Below are 19,467 nucleotides of genomic sequence, written 5' to 3' on the forward strand. Positions count from 1 at the left end.
AATGGATTAGCAAAATGTGGTATATGTGTACCATGGAATATTACTCAGCTATAAGAATTAATGGTGATATGGCATCTCTTTGGTTCTCCTGGAGAGAGTTGGAACCCATTCTATTAAGTGAAGTATCCCCAAAATGGAAAAATAAGCACCACATGTACTCACCAGCAAACTGGTTTCCCTGATCATCACCTAAGTGCACATTGGAATAACACCAATTGGGTATCGGACAGAGGTGGGGGCTGGGGGGAAGGGATGGGTGTATACTACTTGATGAGTGCGATGCGCACTGTCTGGGGAATGGACACGCTTGAAGTTCTGACTGGGGGGATGGGGGGAGGGGATGGGGTATACCTATGTGATGAGTGCGATGTGCACTGTCTGGGGAATGGACACTCTTGAAGCTCAGACTCGGGGGGATGGGGGAGTATGGGCAATATATATAACCTGAACTTTTGTACCCCCATAATAGCTGAAATTAAAATAAAATAAAAGTCTGTTGCCCAGGCTGGAGTGCAGTGACGCCATTGTAGCTCACTGCAGCCTTAACTCCTGGGCTTCAAGGATCCTCCTACTTCAGCCTCCCGAGTAGCTGGGACGTGCCGGGCCCTGTTCCATCCTTTAGGATCAGGTGCTAGAAGTGGATTTGCTGTGTTGGGGACAGGAGGTCCATCCTTTATGACTTTTGTTGCTTATTAGAAAGTTGTCCCCCAAACTTACGCTATGGTGTATCCCCACCAGCAATGTTGCACCTGCTCCCCAAATTCTTGCCAACACTATTCTTTTTTCTCTTGCTGATTTGATAGGCTATCATGTTTTAATTTGCGTTTCTTTGGTTAGTTGGGTGGTTAAATAGCTTTGTTTGTTTTTGGCTCTTGGTTTGGTTTTTTTTTTCAGGAATCTCCTCTGTGTTCTGGGCAGTATTATTCAGGGTCCTGGCAGGACACAAATGCAGCCATGAAGTCTTTATGTGGAAGTCATTTACTGAAGGGACCATTTACAGAGCTGGATCTGTGAGCCTCCCTTGGCCTGACCCCAGGGGCCAGGTTGGGGGCAGCTCAGAACCCGCCTGCGGGCAGGACAAGTGCAGACAGCGGCTGTGCTCTGTGGTGGCCCGAGCCCCGTCCAGCCCCTGAGCAGTGGGAGCTGGCTGGCTGGGGTTGCGGTGTGCTCTGTCAGGCCACGGCTGCTGAGGAGTCCTCTCGGTGCTTAAGGGCCACTGGGTGATGGCTGTGTCTGTGATGAGTGGATCCAGGGGTCTTGGTGCCCACCTTACAGTCTGCAAGCGAACTTGGTGACCTTGTGCAGCACAGGCCAGTACTAGAAGTGGCAGAATGTGGAGGAGGGTCCCTGGATGAGGCCTGAGTCTCGTTCTCCTGTGGCCCCTTGACTTTCCAGCTGTTTGTGACTGAGAGTAGGGCTGTCCCTGGCCTGGAGCTATTTCCTGTGTGCCTGCCATGTGTCTGGGAGTGCATTCAGGCCCCACAGGTCCAGCAGTGAGCGAAACAGGACCCCTCGCCTTCATGTCCCCTGGTGGGGTGCTGCTGGCAGAATGGCAGACACGTGTGCTGAACAGGTTTTCCAGTGGTGTATCACAGGGGTGCCAGAGAGGAGAGGCGCACAGTGGTGTAGGGGTGTTGCTGAGCAGCTCACCTTTGAGCCAGCCCAGGGGTGCCCTGGACAAGCCTCGCTCCTGGGAGTGGTCAGTCCGCTACAGGCGACCAGCACCGCCCTGCAGGAGATCCCCGGGCTGCCCACACCTAAGCCATAATGTCCTGATGCACCGACACCGCCTATGTGGCTGCCGTGATTGTCAACCGAGTGCCTGTCAGAGCATGACCTTTTTCTCTCTCCCTCTTCTCAGCCAGGGCCAACTCGTTTGTAGGAACAGCACAGTACGTCTCTCCAGAGCTGCTCACCGAAAAATCGGCCTGTAAAAGGTAACTTGCTTTTATCTGATCCATACTTCTTTTTTCTTTAAAATAGCTGCTAAGTTTTTTCATGAGGAATTAATATTTGAGAGATTGTCTTTGCCTTTGAATAGCTAGGCATACTTTGAAAGAATTTAGCGTTTTAGATACACATGTGTGCTACTTTATTGTTATATTTTATACTACTTGGGTTGGTTAATGCTTTTTGGTTTCAGATTTGATCTTATTTATTTAGTAAAAACTATTTAGTGGGGAAAGTGTGGCTCTCTTTGGGGAGCCTGGCTGCAGGGGTGTGTGGTGGAGCAGGCTCTACAGAGCGCAGGGGAGGCCCCGGGGGCAGTGGACATGGAAGGAGAAGGATGGAGGCGGTTTCCAGCAGGCATGAGGGTCTTCGAGAGGTACAGCTGGGCCTTAGAGGTGGCTCTGATAGCAAAAATTAGAGGTGTGGGCGGTGCTGGGGGCGTAGGGCTGGCGAGGGTCTGGGATGGGGAGAATGGAGACAGGCCAGTGCAGGCAGTGGGCAGCAGGGGCGAGGAGTCAGGGAGCCGGCAGCTGGGTCAGGAGAAGTGAAGGGCCCTGTGTTGGGTGGGCGTGAGGCAGGTGGGAGACTGAGAGAGGGACATCAGAATCTGGGGTGTCACAGTTTGGAGAGTAGTTCTCTGGAATGAAGGTGTTACTTGTAGGGTGGAGAAAGCCTTTAGCATTGCTGTGGAGAGATCTCCAAGCTCGACTAACACATGCCTGAGCGCCTACCCTCTGTGTGAAAAGGGGGGAATGTGCATGCTGGGTTCTCTAGGAGCAAGTTCAGGGCACGGATAACTATAGTCGTTGCCTCTGGGAATGGAGCAGGGTTGTGAGGGAGGCATCACTGTATCTTTTTATGTTTTTAAACTTTTTAATCACGTGATATTCATTAAAAATAGTTAAGAATTTTTTTTTCTGATTTTAAAATCCATACCTATTCATTGTAAAGACTTCTTGGAAAATAAGTCTCTGAACCCACTTGCATCACAAATAATAATTTGGTGCACAGATGTGTCTTTCCAGTCCTCTGTTTGTGTGTACTCTGTGTGGGCTTACGTGATTTGTATGTGGTTGGAGTCAGACTGGATGGCCAGTTTGAATCCTGCTCCTCATGGTTCTTTGATGAACATTCCCTGTGTCATTGAAATTATTTGCAGACATCGTTAACAGCTGTGTGGTTTTCTGTTGTATGAGTTTATCGTAGTTTATTGAACTCTTCCTTTGCTGCTGTTGGTGGAAGTGTTTCTCATTTATTCAGCACATACCAGCTTGCCTGGGTGGCACAGGAGAAGGGCACTCTGCCTGGGGAGGTGTCCTGTTGTTCACCTAGTAGGAGGGAAGGATGCTTGCTGGGCCGAGTTCCTCCGTTTGGATTTTTTTTTAAGAGACAGGGTCTTGCTCTGTCAGCCCAGGATGGAGTGCAGTGCTGTAATCACGGTGCTCACTGCAGCCTCAAACTCTGGGGCTCAAGCCATCCTCCCACCTTGGCCTCCCAGAATTGGGATTACAGGTGTGAGCCTCTATACCTGGCCCAGTTGGGTTTCAAGAAGTGTCATGGCTTGGTCTAACTGATCATTAAAAACAATCCTTGGTACATACTACTTTCCAGAAACATTATACTGGCTTCCCCATTTATTAATTACTTATTATTTATTTATTGTTTTAAAATAGAGATAGGGTCTTGTTCTGTCACCCAGGCTAGAGTGCAGTGGCGTGATTGTACCTCACTGCAACCTTGAACTCCTGGGCTCAAGTGATTCTTTTGCCTCAGCCTCCTGAGTAGCTGGGACTACAGGCACACACCACCACGCCTGGCTAATTTTTTTGTTTATTTTTTGTAGAGATGAGGTCTCACTATGTTGCTCAGGCTGGTCTTTTTTTTTTTTTGAAGGGGGTGTTGTGTGCAGGGATGGTCAGTTTCCTTTGTTGTTGTTGAGATAGTCTCCCACTCTGCCGCCTGAGTAGAGCGCAGTGGTGTCATTGTAGTTCACTGCAACCTCCGACTCGTGGGCTCAAGTGATCCTCCTGCCTCAGCCTCCCAGGTAGCTGGGACTGTAGGTGCATGCCACCACGCCTGGCTAATTTTTTCTATTTTTGGTAGAGATGGGGTCTTGCTCTTGTTCAGGCTGGTTTCGAACCCCTGAGCTCAAGCAATCCTCCCACCTAAGCCTCCCAGAGTGCTAGGATTACAGATGTGAGCCTCTGCACTCAGCCTTCCCCTTTTATTTTTTATTGGATTAAAAATAATTTAAATTCTAAAATACATGTTCATGATAAAACATTTGATAGTTTTTGGGCTACCCAAAAAGGCCTTTCTGCTTGAATCCCTTACTCCAGAGATGATCCCGTCAAGCACTGAAATAGCTCTGTTCCCACTGCCGTGCTCTCTGCTTCCACACTGAAAGGTGGATGCTTTTCTGCCTGTTTCCCTGTGTTGCTCCCCAGTTTAACTAGACTAAACAGTAAGGGAAACCACACATAGAAGCTACAGTCATTCATCGCTTAAGTATAGAGATACGTTCTGAGAAACACATCGTTAGGCGATTTCATTGTTGTGAGAACATCAGAGTGTCCTTACAGGAGCCTAGATGGCTCAGCCTGCCACACACTTGTGTGTGTACCTGTGTGGTACAGCCTGTTGCTGTCGGGCTACAAACCTGTGGAGCATGTTACTGTACTGAACACTGCAGGCAACTGTAACACAATGTGAAGTATTTGTGTATCTAAACGTTGGTTACTGTAGAAAAGGTGCAGTAAAAAAACGGTCTTACGGGACCACCATCATATACGCGGTCTGCCATCCATGTGAAACGGTACGCGGCACACGGCTGTAGTTATCAAATGGCCTTTGCTCTGTGTGTGTACGTTGTGGACCAGATTTCTGCGTTGCATTTTTAAGCCCCCATTAAGCGCCTTATCTGTGCGGGACCCTGTGGATGCTGGTGACACAGGGTACGAAGACAGAGCTTTCCCCTAAGGTCCCCGGGGTTTGGTTGACATCCTGTCTGAAGTGGTGGTTTTCACCCACCTTGCGATTTCACCCAGCAGAAGGCCAGGCTGTGGCCTCGCCCTGAAGCTGACTGTGTGCAGCAGCCCAGGGGCCTGCGCACGCCCAGCGCATGGGGGGAGGAGCTGGGAGTGGAGGCCGGACTTGGAGGAGATCACAGTGTAGATGGGCCTTGGGCTGGCGCTGGCCCTGAGGGTGGGATGGGGTGTCAGGTGAGGGGCAGCCCTGCAGGCCCCTAACAGCTGGGGACCCTTGGGAAACCTAGCTGTGTTCTGGAAATAACTTTAAATTTACAACTGTAGTGTTTTTCTTTTAAAATGGATAATTGAAGTGTTTATGAAGGGGAGGGGTGGGGCTTTTCACAGCGGAATCCAAGAAGGGAGAGACGCACCCTGCTCTGTACACACCTGGGGATGTTCTCATTTGCCTCCTTGGTGTGTGAGTTTGTACCTCATCTGGGCTGAGCACTGAGTTGGTTGGAAGGGAGAACCTGCATTTTGTGTGAGTGGCACCTTCTTGCCCTTGACTCGGGCGAGCCCTCCCAGCCCGGCCTGGCCCCCTACCTTCCTGGGCACTGGGAGGAGGGTGCTAGCCATCGGCTTTCCCTGTCATTTCACTGGAAACAGTGCCAGCGCCTTCTTTAACCTCCCGTCCCCTGCCCTTTGCTTGAGCTGGTTGTGTGTGGAAATTGGTAACCCCTGTGGGAAGTGGCAGCGCTTCGGGGACAGCTGAACAACTGATGGCTACCATGTGTAGACTCCCGCCAGGCCCTGCCTTCACACCTAACTGGTCTTAAAGGGCAGAGGACGTTGGAGGTGACAGGTAGAAGGTGAACTGTGCCTGTCTCTTAGCTTTTACAAATGTTGTTGTTCTTTATTTTCTCCCTATCTTAAAGTTCAGACCTCTGGGCTCTTGGATGCATAATATACCAGCTTGTGGCAGGACTCCCGCCGTTCCGAGCCGGGTAAGGAGACAGTGTTTCCTGGGCCTCTGAGCCCATCATGGTGCCCCCCTCCTGACAGAGGCTGTGCCCAATTAGGGCAGGGACTTTGATGGGCGCTCATGAGTGTGTGGCCTGGTGGTTTGTTTCCATCTGTGCCAGGCAACCGGGGGAGGTGCTGTGCCATCCTGGGGAAAGCACATCCTCGCACGTGGAGGTTTGTAGGAGCCTGCCTGGGGTGATTTTTTTGTGTTTTTTTAATTTTACAGAAACGAATATCTTATATTTCAGAAGATCATTAAGTTGGAATATGACTTCCCAGAAAAATTCTTCCCTAAGGCAAGAGACCTTGTGGAAAAACTTTTGGTAAATATTTTGGATTTCCTCCTGGTAAGATGACCCACTAAACGCGTCCTGAGTCCCTCGGAACTGCGCTCACAGAGGCCTTCCTGGAGGCACCTGTGTTTAAGAAAATGTTTTTAGGTTGATAGTGATTACAGATAATCATATCTTGTATCTCATGTCATTATAAGTCCCTCAATTCCCAGATGTCTGATTCTTGACGGGAAACTACTATATCAGGAATTATAAAATAAAAATAATTAAATATAAATAAGAGGGAAACTACTGTATCATTTTGCAGTTGCTCGTCACATAGCATGTTAAGTTACTTGTGGTAGAGCAGCTGCATTTGTTATGGTGGCAGATGCTGTAAATCCTATTTCAGTGACTTCTGTAAATGTCAACTTTAGAGTAAGCTACACGAGGATTTTAAAGATCAACCCGGGTAATACAACAAAGAAACAGATTTACCTGGGGAAGGTGTGTCAGCCTGTGTCCTAGAAACAAGTGTCCCAGCACTGCTGTGCTTTCCTCCTTACCTGGATGTTTTGGGGAGCGGGGTCAGTCCTGCCTGCGAGTGTGGTCCCAGGGTTGGGCACCCGCGTGGCCTGTTGTGGGGCCAGTAAAGTCCGCATTCCACCTCTGCCACCTGTCCTGCCTGTCTCCTTCCCTGTCATGGGGGCCGAGGTTTGGTCCTCTTGAGGGTCAAAAGGGTGTGGCCCTGCCACTGGGGGAGATGGCTCTGCAGCCCTCCCCTCCTTGCCTATGAGGGCCTGCCATCCAGACCAGCTGTTCCTTCTATGTGTTCTTTAAGTGAGTCATCTGTCAGTTCCTTGTTTTAGGTCCTAACTGTGTGTTTTACAAGGTTACTTGCTGCTGTTCATGCTGTTTTGAGGTTGAGATTCATTTTCAGTGGCGGGTGGGAGGGCTCGGGGTGGGGCAGAGTCTTGAGAGCTGCCACGGGACCTTGGAACATGCCTCAGTCATCCCTGGTGCTCTGTGGGGTGGGTGGGCCTAGGGGCTGGGCCATGGTGTCCCTGCTCCTTCCAGGAGATACTGAGAATTGAAAAAAATCACTCGAAAAGAATCTTTGTCAGAATTGCATTTTCACCCTCACAATGAGTTGTCTTAACTACTATTCAAGGTTTTAGATGCCACAAAGCGGTTGGGCTGTGAAGAAATGGAAGGGTACACGCCTCTTAAAGCCCATCCGTTCTTTGAGTCCATCACGTGGGAGAACCTGCACCAGCAGACACCGCCAAAGCTCACGGCTTACTTGCCAGCCATGTCGGAGGACGACGAGGACTGCTACGGCAACGTAAGCCAGCTCCGTGTGGGGTGGCCCAGGCAGAGATGAGTCCTGCTGCTCGTGCTCTGCCCACGTGGCTCCCCTGTGCATGTTGCTCCCACTTGTGGCAGGACCTTGTGCACGATGAGTGGCTGCGAGGGGAAGATGGAGCTGATTTTGTAGACCTGTTAGTGGTTGAACATCTTGCTGCCGTGAGGTGGTGGCTGGTGAGGTGCCCTGGGTGGGCTGGTTCCTTGTTCTCATTTCCCCAGCTGCGGTTGGTCTGACGAGTTTTCACCCAGAGGGTGTAGCTGGAGCCAGGGGGAGCAGCGCCCGCACTTGCTCCCTGTAGAGCCCTGTGAGGCTCCCTGGCAGCTACTTTGAGCCTGGTGCGTTTGTTACTGTGTATCTGGGACAGTCTGGAATGCCGCTTACCTTTTCGACAGAAGCCTGGAGTGCCGCCGTTCTGAACTTCCGTGATACGGTGTTGGAGGTGGGCGCTGGCCACTGTCTGCTTCGGTGCATGTAGGAGCAGGTGCTGCCCAGCGCCGGGGACACCGCCCCGGGTCTACGGGACATTGAGGGTGCTGGCTTTGAGGTTGCTTGTCTCCCAAGACTTGATGCAGATAGAGGGTCTTAAATGCACTGTGTTCTCTAAAGTCTTTCGTTGTGGGGAAATGTGAGCCATGCCCAGAAGGGACAGAGGCCGTCCTGAGGGGCAGGCTCCTCACTGCTTCCAGGCGCGTTCCATCTACCCTGGTATTCGAATGTGATTGTAAAAGTTGCCATTGTCGTTGATACCTGTTCTTCTGGCTTGACTTCTGTCCCTGTGGCTTATTCTAACCACTGACCATGTATGGAGCTCCACTTCAGTTGACTAGGGAATTCTAGATTTTCTCTAAGGCATCCAAAGCTAAATTAAAATTACTACTGGTATTGCTTCTTGGAGATCAAGGGTTCCCTGTGTCTCCTGCCCCCTGCACAGCACGCCCTCCCTTCTCAGTCCTCAAGTGCCCTTTGTGCCCAAACTTGAAGGGAGCTGGGCCTGGAGAGCAGTCTGTGCCAACCTGCCAACCTCCCACTCGGGGCCGTCCGCGGCCCCTGTGAGTGCAGACTGCTGAGGACTTAGCCCCAGGAGCCCACCCTGGGTGCTCCTGGTCATGCCAGCGAGAGTGGCAGGAGCTGCTGGGCCTGCTGTTGCTGCGTAAGTCGCACCTGGGACTGGCAGGCAGCAGTTTGGCCCATGGGCTTCGGGCCCTGTTGCTAGTCACTCCTGGGAGGTAGCCGAGCACGGAAGGAGCCATGTAGGCTCCACTTGTGTCTGATCTCAGCACCCAGAGCTTCTCTTCACATGGGGTGTGGGTACCCCTCGGCCCCGTGTCGGTGCCTGTTGGGAACTCTGGCTTCTCGACACGCAGGCTCCGGTTGCCGTCTGTGAAGTTGGGCTCGAGGTGGGAGCAGCTTGCTTTCTTTTTGTTAGATGGCTCATCCTTAGCTTCCAAGAGCTGTGTGGTTTGAAAGGCTTGGGCAATGTCCAGGCAGCGAGCCCCCCATGCCAAACCCGCGTTCGGGTGGTGAGCGAGTGTTGGGAAAGATGTTGGCCTGGAGGGGTGGTGCGCACAACCGGAGCCTGTGCTGCTGCCTCCCTGCAGGGGGCGTGGACAGCAGGCCACAGAGGGGACAGTTACCTCTGAGAGGCTCTAAGAGTTGGTGGCCTTTTCAGCAGGGAGGGGGCTTCTGCTGGTGGGGAGGGGCTGGCAGCTGTCATCCACTCTTGATTGGGGGCGAACAGGTACTTCATTTTCTCCAGTTTGCATCATTTCCTGCCAATTGCCAATGGCGATATTTGTCGCTGGACTCAGCACTTTTGGAGACTAGTGAACGGGCCCGAGGCTGGTGCATCTTGGAGGAAGGGTCGTGTGGAGCCCTGCCTCCCTGTCCGCTGGGGAGCACCTCATCCAGCCCGTGTCCCCCTTGTCCACACGTCCTTCCTAGGCCCGAGTCTGTGCCTCGTGCTGCTGAGTGGGGAGGGTGGAGAGTAGGACAAGGTATTTGGAGCTTTCTGTGGGGCCAGTACAGTGGAGCCCCCAAGAGGGAGGAATGGCCAGAGATGCCGAAGGCTGGCTGTGAGTTCAGTGTTGGCCAGCAGGCTGTGACCTTGGGCCAGTTTCCAAGCTTCAGTTTCCCCATTTCAGAAGTGGGGACAACATTAATAAATACCTTGCTGGCTCCGAAGGCTTGTGTTACCCCTGGTGGGGTGCCCACAGGAAGCTCTGTAGACTTTGAGATGCTGTGCGGGGGCAGCCTCATGCCCTGGAGCCTTCAGGGAGGAAGTGAGCATGTGCCGGGGACTGTCCTGGAGTCCCTCCCCATGGGGAGCGGCAGGGCAGTGCTGAGGCTGCTGTCTGGTGTGCTGTGTGGCTGCAGGAGTGGGTCCACGCTGCGGAGGGAGGACTGCAGGTGGGGGCTGACCTCTGTGAGTGGCAGCCGGTGCCCTCTTTCTGGAGGCGTGGGGGTGGGTGGGTGGAAGGATGTGCTGCACTTAGCACAGCTGTTGCTGGTGGCAGCTTCTCTTCTGCCCCTCACTGGCCTCAGCAGGGTTCAGGTGTAGGGCATGCAGCCTGGGAGGCCAGCTGGCCAGGTGCCCACCTGCCCAGGTCTGTGCTGGGGGCTCTTTGGCCCCGTCCGCAGCTCCAGGAGTGTTAGTGGACAGGCTTTGCCTGTTTGGCACATTTGTGATTACTTCATTTTTTGTGTCAATACTAGTTTGCAGTTTTCTCTGGAATAACAGGCTTTTGGTCTATATTCAACTAATCTTTGCTGACATTAAAAGTAATGTTTTTTAAAAAACAGAATGCAGTTAAATCGAAATATGTAGTGCCCACCACAGACTCGGAAGACCCTGGGACCAAAACAGGAGGGCACCTGGATGCTAAGGGCCTGCATCCTGGCCTGAGCACAGCTGGGCTTCTGCTGGGAGGAGGGTGGATCCTCTGGTCCCTTCTCTTCCGAGCATACGTCCCAATCCTCCACCTCCAGTGGGCAGCACAGGGGCTGTCAATGCCCCACGGAATGAGGGGCCCCGGGTCCCCCCTTCCTGGAGGTGAAGACTGAGGTTTAGCCCGTCCCATTGGAAGAGGAACTTAGACCAGGCAGGATCCTGCCATGCCTTGGTTAAATGGCCACATGTACACTTAACCAGAGAATCTGAGCTGCCCACACTTGCCAGCAGCACCTGGGCCTTGCACCTGGGTATGTGTGAGCTCACTAGGTGTGAGGGCAGCAACAAGGGGAGTGGGTGTGGGTCTTTGGTCCTCAGAGGTGAGCTGAGGGGCTCTCTCACTTTCCTTTCTTCTCCGCAGTACGACAATCTCCTGAGCCAGTTTGGCTGCATGCAGGTGTCATCGTCTTCTTCCTCCCACTCCTTGTCTGCCCCGGATGCCAGCCTGCCCCAGAGGTCGGGCAGCAACATAGAACAGTACATCCACGATTTGGACACTAATTCTTTTGAACTGGACTTACAGTTTTCCGAAGAAGAGAAGAGGTTATTATTGGAGAAGCAGGCTGGTGGAAACCCTTGGTAAGAATTTGCAGACATAAGTAATACTCCATGTGGAATTGCACTGTGAACACGTGGGAATGGGAGACTCGGGAGCACCTTCGGGGGTCACAGCAAGACCCAAGGTGGGCGTCTTCACCTGGTCCCTGCCTCCCACAGCTACCTTGGATGCCTAGCAAAGGTGGACCCTCAAGGGTGCGGTTGGAAATGGGTGTTTAGGAGGCACTGGGCTCGGGGGGTGGGGGTTGGGGTGGGGAGTGGGTTTGCAACCCTCAGGTGCAGTGGAGGGCAGGGTGAGGGTGGCTCTCCTGCTGTTCCGGCTTTTGGATGTTCCTAGTGTGGATGTAGATACACTGGGATTTAAATAACCGCTGTCCTGTGCTGAGACATTTGGGGCGTTTCCGAGGTTTTGCTGTTGTATGTCATCTTTTCCACACAGCGTTTCCCACTAGACTGGTTATTTCTTTTGGGGTGAACCCTGGGGGTGGCATGTGTTCTGAGGGTGTGCACATTTTAAGAAGGCCGTGGTGTATACCAGTGGTGCCAAGAATCTGAGTTTCCCAGTGGCCTTGCCTGCCCTTGAGTGTTCTGATGCAGTAACAATGGGCTCATGTGAATTTTCACTTTTATGCTAATTGAAGCAGACATTTTCTATGTTCATTGGCCATTCATGTTTATTTTTTTGAGGTAATTGGTGTCTTTTGACTTCTTGTATGTTTTGCATCTTTTTAATTAATTAATTAATTAATTTTTTTTGAGACAGAGCCTTGCTCTGTCACCCTGGCTAGAGTGCCGTGGCGTCAGCCTAGCTCACAGCAACCTCAAACTCCTGGGCTTGAGCAATCCTCCTGCCTCAGCCTCCCGAGTAGCTGGGACTACAGGCATGTGCCACCATGCCAGGCTAATTTTTTTCTATATATATTTTTAGATGTACATATAACTTCTTTCTATTTTTAGTAGAGATGGGGTCTCGATCTTGCTCAGGCCGGTCTCGAACTCCTGACCTCAAGCGATCCACCAGCCTCGGCCTCCCAGAGTGCTAGGATTACAGGCATGAGCCACCGCGCCCGGCCTATTTTGCATCTTTTTAAAATTGATTTTTTAGAGCCATATATATGAAGAATATTCGCCATTGTATATTTTGCCAACGTTTTTCTTCTGTTTGTCTCTTTAGTCTGTTGATGCTGTGTTATATGGAAGTGGCAAATTCTTACAAAATCCATCCTGTCCTTGTGTTTATGTTTTCCATCTTAGTCTGTTGAGAAGGTTGTCTCTGCGCCCATATTTCTACCGGCACTTTCTTCAAGCTTTTATGCTTCCACCTTTTTTTGTGGGCAGAGAGGGGCCCAAGGCAGGTGGGGCGACAGGAAGGAGTGTTGGGGTGATGGGAGGGAAGGACGAGGTGTAGGGGCAGGTTTGAGGACAGTGTGACTTAGGAGTCTTCCATGGGGAGGAACGAGAGAATGGAGGATGTGCTCTCAGCCACTCGCCAGCATGGGGTGAGACTGGGATTCTGAACCTTTAGAAGTTCTCGCCTCTGGAGCAGCGGAGCACAGATGTTGGCCAGTAGCAATCTACAATGCTAGCATTTAAACTTGTCCTTTAACTCACTGTTTCCTACAGGGTTATTGCTAGGGGTATTAATATGTACTGAGCAGGAGAAAGGGTTTTTGGTCAGTTTGAGCAGTGCTGGCTAGGCAGCTCCTGGCAGGTGCGTGGTGTGTGTCCTAGTTGTGCAGGAGCTTCTGGGCTCGTGTGCCGGGCTCTCTGAGAACGGCCTGCCTTGTCCTCTCCACAGGCCTGGCCAGGGGCGCTTTCTCTGCAGAGCCCAGCCAGGAAGTGCTGTCTGCACATGCATGCGTGTCTCAGCTCCTTTGGTGACTCCCCAGACGGCCCCTGTGCATCTCTGCCTTGGTGCTGGGCAGGACAGCAGGTGCCACTGGCTGTAGGCCAAGGTGCACGTCCTCCTGCCCGCTTCCTTTGTGTTCAGGCTTCGCCTCCCTTCCCTCCAGACTTCAGGCCATTTTAGAAGCTGATGACTGCCAAGAGCTTGAGCGATCTCTTAATTTGGTCAGTGGGAGATCCTGCAAGCATAGAGCTGTGTTTCTTGGCAGCCGTGGTGGCTCATGTTTGTAGTCCCAGCACTTTGGGAGGCCAGGGTGGGAGGATCGCTTGAGCCCAGGAGTTAAGGCTGCAGTGAGCTATAATTGCACCACTGTACTTCAGCCTGGGTGACAGAGCAAGATCCTGTCTCTATTTTTTTTTTTTCTTTTCTTTTTTTTTTGAGACAGAGTCTCGCTCTGTTGCCCGGGCTAGAGTGAGTGCCATGGCGTCAGCCTAGCTCACAGCAACCTCAAACTCCTGGGTTTAAGCTGATCCTACTGCCTCAGCCTCCCGGGTAGCTGGGACTACAGGCATGCGCCACCATGCCCGGCTAATTTTTTCTATATATATTTTTAGTTGGCCAGATAATTTCTTTCTATTTTTAGTAGAGACGGGGTCTCACTCTTGCTGAGGCTGGTCTCGAACTCCTGACCTCGAGCGATCCACCCGCCTCGGCCTCCCAGATTGCTAGGATTACAGGCGTGAGCCACCGCGCCCGGCCAAGATCCTGTCTCTAAAAAAAAAAATTTTATCTGAAACTTACTTTGTATTTAATATTTTATTTTAAAATAAAATTTACAATATTCTTCATATTTATGTATGGATCATTGACTTAAAAAGGGAGAAGCCTTGCTTTCTCAGCCCCCTGTGGCACTTCATCTAGAGATGCTAAAAAGCAGCAGCTGACGCTCCAGAGAGCCGTGGCTGGTGGAGGGAGGTGCTCTTCCAGGGAAACTGGGCAAAGCTGCAAATGTAAAGGAAAATGGGACAGAAGCTGCCTTTGCCTTGGCTGCGTGGACCTTAAGGCTGCCTGTTTGTGTCTGTGAACGGACGTTTTCACATGTTGTCATGGTACCAGTTGCAACATCACTTTGAGACTTATCATTCAGAGTTTTCAAGATAAAGGGATTTTTAAATTTAAAAGAATGATTTTAAACACATATGTGATGAGCTCTTTAAAAGCCAAAGTTGGTTGTCGCAGCTTTCAGACTAGAAATTAAAGAGCTGCCGCTCCTACAGAGAATGTGCGTTGTCGAGGCTGGAAGAGCCACATGGTGGCTGGGAGACAAAAGCCTGGAGCTGAGGCGTCCCAGCACGCGGCTGTCCCCAGTGCAGTAGAAACTTGCTGGAGTTGAGGTGTGACTGCAGACACAAAGCGGGACTGACTCTCTGCTGCCAGGTTGTGCTTTTGCCGCCAGGTTGTGCTTTTGCCTTAGAAACGGTGGCTCTGCCGACAGGACTGGGCTTGTTGCTTTGCTCTTGTTCCTCCAGCGTCTTGTCAGAGTCCTTTCGCCTGAGTGCTTGGCAGCGGCACACATGGTGCTGCACCAGTCGAAGTGTGGGGTGAGTGTTTGAATCTCATGGTTTCTTATGGAGCAAATGTGTTCTCCTTTGCACGGATGATACAAAAGCCGTGGTGGGTTGCTGGCTGCTGAGCACGACTGTAGGCCAAGGCACCACAGAGTGCCAAGTGACGCCCGCTCTTCACAGCCACTTGCTCCCAGAGGGGAGAGAACAGAGCTAGTCTCGCTCCTGAATGTTCGTTAACAAAAGGGTCAAGCCATGATTTCTGTGACAGGGCGGCCCGTTTGTCATCTGTGGCAAACGTGTCTTGCTCTTGCTCTGTAAACCTGTCTTGCCCTTCCTCAATAAATTTTGTTTCACGCTTGGAAAAAAAAACAAAACATGACTTTTGTTAATGCCATGTGATGAAACGAGAAGTGTGCAGAAACACTGCAAACCCAAGGGCGGCAGCTGTCTCGCGGAGAAGCACTGGTGTGGCCGTTGGCGTGCTCTGCCTGCGGAGGGCCTTCACGGGCAAGTCTCACAGGCAGACGGAGGCTGTGCAGACGCGGCTGTTTGGCCAGCGTTTTTCTTGAAAACGATTGGAATGAGCTTGCCACTTCAAGGAAAACAACTGCCAGTATTTATACTAATGATAAAATTGAAACCTTCAAGTGAAAATTAGTATTTTGGAAAACTGAGCTTGACATCTTCCCAATACTCAAAGATATTTTTGAAGAGATACATAGTGATAACAGTGAATCAATCTGTTGATATTACAGATTGAAATTGATCTACATAACTCAGCAAACCAATACTTTCCAGGTGACCAGTGTATAGCACTATAAAGTCATATAAGGGTAGAAGATCTATTCAAGCTACGAGGGTAAATTGATGGGATTTTAATGTCGCAGTGCATGAAAAATTCATTGTTAAGAATTCAGATTCCATATTGCAACCAACCTTTAAGAAACTGCCACTTGTTGGGTTGTGGTGTGGTATCAAAGAAGAATATCAACAAATACCTTAAAAGCCTATGAAAATGTTCCTCCCTCTTACACCTATTTACCTGAGTGGGACTGGGTTTTCCACGTCCTCCTGCCTGCGCGAGAGCTCACGTGGAGCGAAGGCACGGCGGGTGGAGAGCCCAGCTCTCTTCTCGTTAGCCACACGTTCAGGAGATTTGCAGAACGTACTGCAGTACCACTCTTCTCATTATTTTGTTTTAGAAAATAGCTATTTTTAAAATGAAATTTATATTGATATGTGTGATGAGTTTATTGTTTTTAATGAATTAAATAAGTATTTGAAAACGTCTCAATTTTAGTTTCTCACGAAGTACACATTGATCAATATAACCCAGGGAAAGGGAAGCTCTCTGGGGTCTTGTGCAGAGTGGAGCGAAGGCTGCCCACCAGCCACCCCTGCGGGCTCCTCCCTTGACTGAGGGGAAGCCAGGTCAGCTCTTGACAAGGTGTCAGAAAAGCTGCAGATGAGCTCTGGCAGCCACTCTGCAGCTCTCCTGCGAGTGGCCATGTGCTTCGCTGCTGCTGGCCTTGGCCTTGGCCCTTGGCCTTGGGCTTGGATCCTTGAAAATGGTCTTTTCAGGGTCTGGGTGGGGGGCATTAGGGGAGGAGGTGAGAGCACTCTGACTTTGGAATCAGGAAAAGGGGGCTTTACATGGTCACCCCTTGTGAATGGATGGGGGTGGGCCCCTCAGTCCCTGCACCCTCATCTGTGCAGAGGTGGGGAGAGAGGTCTCTGTCTGAGGGGAGCCAAAATGCCAGATGTGAAAGTGAGACCATCTGCTGGAAGGTCCCGTTTGTGCTGAGGAGATAGGCGTGTTTCCAGTGTGGGTTTGGCTGTGGCTCTGAATCTCCGGTTGCTGCCTGTGGCCTGCCAGGGAGTAAAAGGGCACTTAGGGCCGGGGCTCTCTTTGGAAGAGTGGGGATTGACTTGTTGACGTAAAAATCCAAAATGCTTTCTTTAAGTGCTTAAACTTTTCAAAGTCGATAAATAGCCTGTTGTAATCTAATTGGTTAATTATCTAAGTGAACGGACTCTGGTGTTTCTACTGATAATGGGGCTTGGTCGACTGCCTCTGTCCATCCCTCTGAGTTCCAGCCCCTGGCCACAGTGGAGTGGGGCATGTCCCCTGTGGGTGAAGCTAGGGAGGTGGGGCCCGTGCTGTGTGTGGGGGGTCCTCGTCTGCTCCCTGTAGCGCCGGGCTGTGCTGTCGCTGCAGCCTCAGCCTCACCAGTGTGAGTGATGGCACTGCTGTGAGGGTCTCTGTGGTCGTCTGGCTTTTCCTTAGGGTAGGTTTCTGGACATGAGGTTACTTCTCCACGCACATTTCCAAATTGCTTTTCAGCGAGTCCTCGTTCCAGGCCATCGGTACCAAGTGAGAACAGCACTTGGGGCAGCTCCGTGCCAGGGCTCCCGGCACCCCAGGGGACAGTGGGCGGTGGTGCTCAGTTCCATTCCTGTGTTCAGGGCCGCTGAGGACTTTTTTGTGCCACCTGATGCCTCTTTTGGGAGTTTCCAGTTTGTGTCCTTTGTTCAGATTTCTGTTGAGAGATTAGGCCTTTCATGGCACTTTTTAGTTGCTCCGTGGAGTACAGATGTTGCCCCTTTGTAGGCTGTAGTTGCTGGAAATCTCTCCCCATCTGTTTGCCTGTTATCTGGGTTATTTTCGAAGGTAGAGGTTGTCTCTGTTCTCGTGGAGTCATGTCTGTTGCCCAGTGTTCGATGACTTCTTTTGCTTTCAGCTTGGAAGGTAACTCTGCCCGCATAGGCTTGAGGAATTATCCTCTTATCTTTTCCTTCTAGTCCTTCTCTTCAGTTAGTATCTTGAACTGTCTCCCTTGCCATCCTTTCTGGCACTTTGGTGCATTGTGCAGGCTGAGGCTGGAAAGACACCGTCAGTCCCCATCACCTCCATGCCAGGCTTCCCTGAGACCTGGAATCCGGTGCCTGCAGCCCCGTGCACCTGCAGCCGGGCGGGCTCCCTGAGGAGTTGGCCAGTGAGAGCTCTCCCCAGGCTGAGTGCAGAGGAACTCTCTGCCTCCCACACTGACTGTCCCCCCAGTGTGGTCTAACCAATCTGTCTTCTCTGAATCATCCCTTGCGATTCTTTACCTGATGTTAAACCCTCACGCGATAGGGCCTGTCTGTCAGAACGGGCTTCTGGTCGGGCTCCGTGGGTTTGTCTGTGTATTTGGTGCTTTGTGTTGCGGGAGCTCGTGTGTGTGTGTGTGTGTGTGTGTGTGTGTGTGTGTGTGTGTGTGTGTGTGTGTGTGTGTGTGTGTGTGTGTGTGTGTGTGTGTGTCTCTCCCTGGCTAGAGTGAGTGCCGTGGCATCAGCCTCGCTCACAGCAACCTCAAACTCCTGGGCTCAAGCGATCCTCCTGCCTGAGCCTCCTGAATAGCTGGGACTACAGGCACGTGCCACCATGCCCAGCTACTGCAACCTCAAACTCCTGGGCTCAAGCGATCCTCCTGCCTGAGCCTCCTGAATAGCTGGGACTACAGGCACGTGCCACCATGCCCAGCTACTGCAACCTCAAACTCCTGGGCTCAAGCGATCCTCCTGCCTGAGCCTCCTGAATAGCTGGGACTACAGGCACGTGCCACCATGCCCAGCTACTGTTTTCTATTTTTAGTTGTTTGGCTAATTTCTTTTTATTTTCAGTCGAGACGGGGTCTCGCTCTTGCTCAGGCTGGTCTCGAACTCCTGAGCTGAAGCAGTCCTCCCACTTCGGCCTCCCAGAGTGCTAGGATTACAGGCGTGAGCCACTGCGCCCGCCCAAGATCTTAGTTGTTTGCAAAACCCACACAGTGCCTCGGTGGTGACAAGGCCTCTCTCAGGGCAAGCCTGGCACTGGTCAGGTCGGGTGGGTCACATGGTGCTGCCAGCTCTGCCAGCCTTCTTACTGGCAGAGCTTCTTCTTGGTCCTGTGGGGAGCCAGGCAGGTATGTGGATGTGCTCAGATCTTTACTTGGTCGTCCTATGCCTCTTTCTTTTTCTTTTCTTTCTTTCTTTCTTTTTTTTTTTTTTTGAGACAGGGTTTCACTCTGTCACCTGGACTGGAGTGTAGTGGCATCATCATAGCTCACTGTAACCTCAAACTCCTGGGCTCAAGTGATCCTCCCACCTCAGCCTCCTGAGTAGCTAAGACTATAGGCATGTGCCACCACACCTGGCTAATTTAAAAAAATTTTTTTTTGCAGAGACAGGGTTTTGCTGTTGCTCAGGCTGGTCTTGAACTCCTGGGGTCAGGTGATCCTCCTGCCTCAGCCTCTCAGAGTGCTGGGATTAAGATGTGTGAGCTACATATACCCAGCCAAATATATTTCTATAGTAGACCCTCTGATCAGGAATTTCACTAAAATCAGATGGAACATAAATCAGTAACTGTTAGTTTTAGCCAAACGAGGTCAACTGCAGATATTAAAACAGTTTCTTAAACTCCTAAGAATCAAAGTGAGGTATACTTGCTAACAACGTGTATTAAATCAAAGCCTGTATTTGAGGCTTTCTTTTCCAAATTCCTGCTGTATTTCAATTAAAGTATTTTAGTGGTAGAAATGCCCAAGGTGTTCTTAAGCCAAGTACAGCTTGAGTCTTTCAGGGCTTTGTGATCCTGATCTACTCAGTGGATCCTGAGCACTGTATCGTGGATCTCAACTTGGGAGTGACTTAAGAATGACCACCTCGTCCTGCTGACTCCCAGTGGCATCCAGTGTGCTTTCGTCACAGCTGTTACGGTGACCACGGCGTGTGTGCGCGCTGCCTGCTTGGTTCTGTGTACCACCCCGTCCACCTCCCCTGCGCAAATGGCGAGAGGTGACAACAGGCCATGTTTGTGGTCTCTGTAGACTCTGGTCCAAACACAAACTAAAAACTCTCCATGGCAATGGGTGCATTTGGAGTTTTCTCCTGTTACTGAAGGGGGTGAGGCTGGATCTTCGAGGGGTGGATAGAGTCCACGGA

At 51.2% G+C, this 19,467-nt stretch overlaps 1 protein-coding gene across 1 annotated transcript in view; it reads left to right on the forward strand.

Moving 5' to 3' along the window:
* PDPK1 (3-phosphoinositide dependent protein kinase 1) overlaps positions 1–19,467 on the forward strand; it is a 67,198-nt gene that overhangs the window by 45,953 nt on the left and 1,778 nt on the right. The window contains exons 7-11 of the mRNA XM_045541222.1: positions 1,862–1,937; positions 5,855–5,923; positions 6,169–6,265; positions 7,386–7,559; positions 10,892–11,109. Of these exons, the coding sequence (XP_045397178.1) occupies positions 1,862–1,937; positions 5,855–5,923; positions 6,169–6,265; positions 7,386–7,559; positions 10,892–11,109 (634 nt within the window). The remainder of the gene's footprint in view (positions 1–1,861; positions 1,938–5,854; positions 5,924–6,168; positions 6,266–7,385; positions 7,560–10,891; positions 11,110–19,467) is intronic.

The sequence above is a fragment of the Lemur catta genome, chromosome 2, assembly GCF_020740605.2.
Source record: "Lemur catta isolate mLemCat1 chromosome 2, mLemCat1.pri, whole genome shotgun sequence".
Taxonomy (NCBI): Eukaryota; Metazoa; Chordata; class Mammalia; order Primates; family Lemuridae; genus Lemur; species Lemur catta.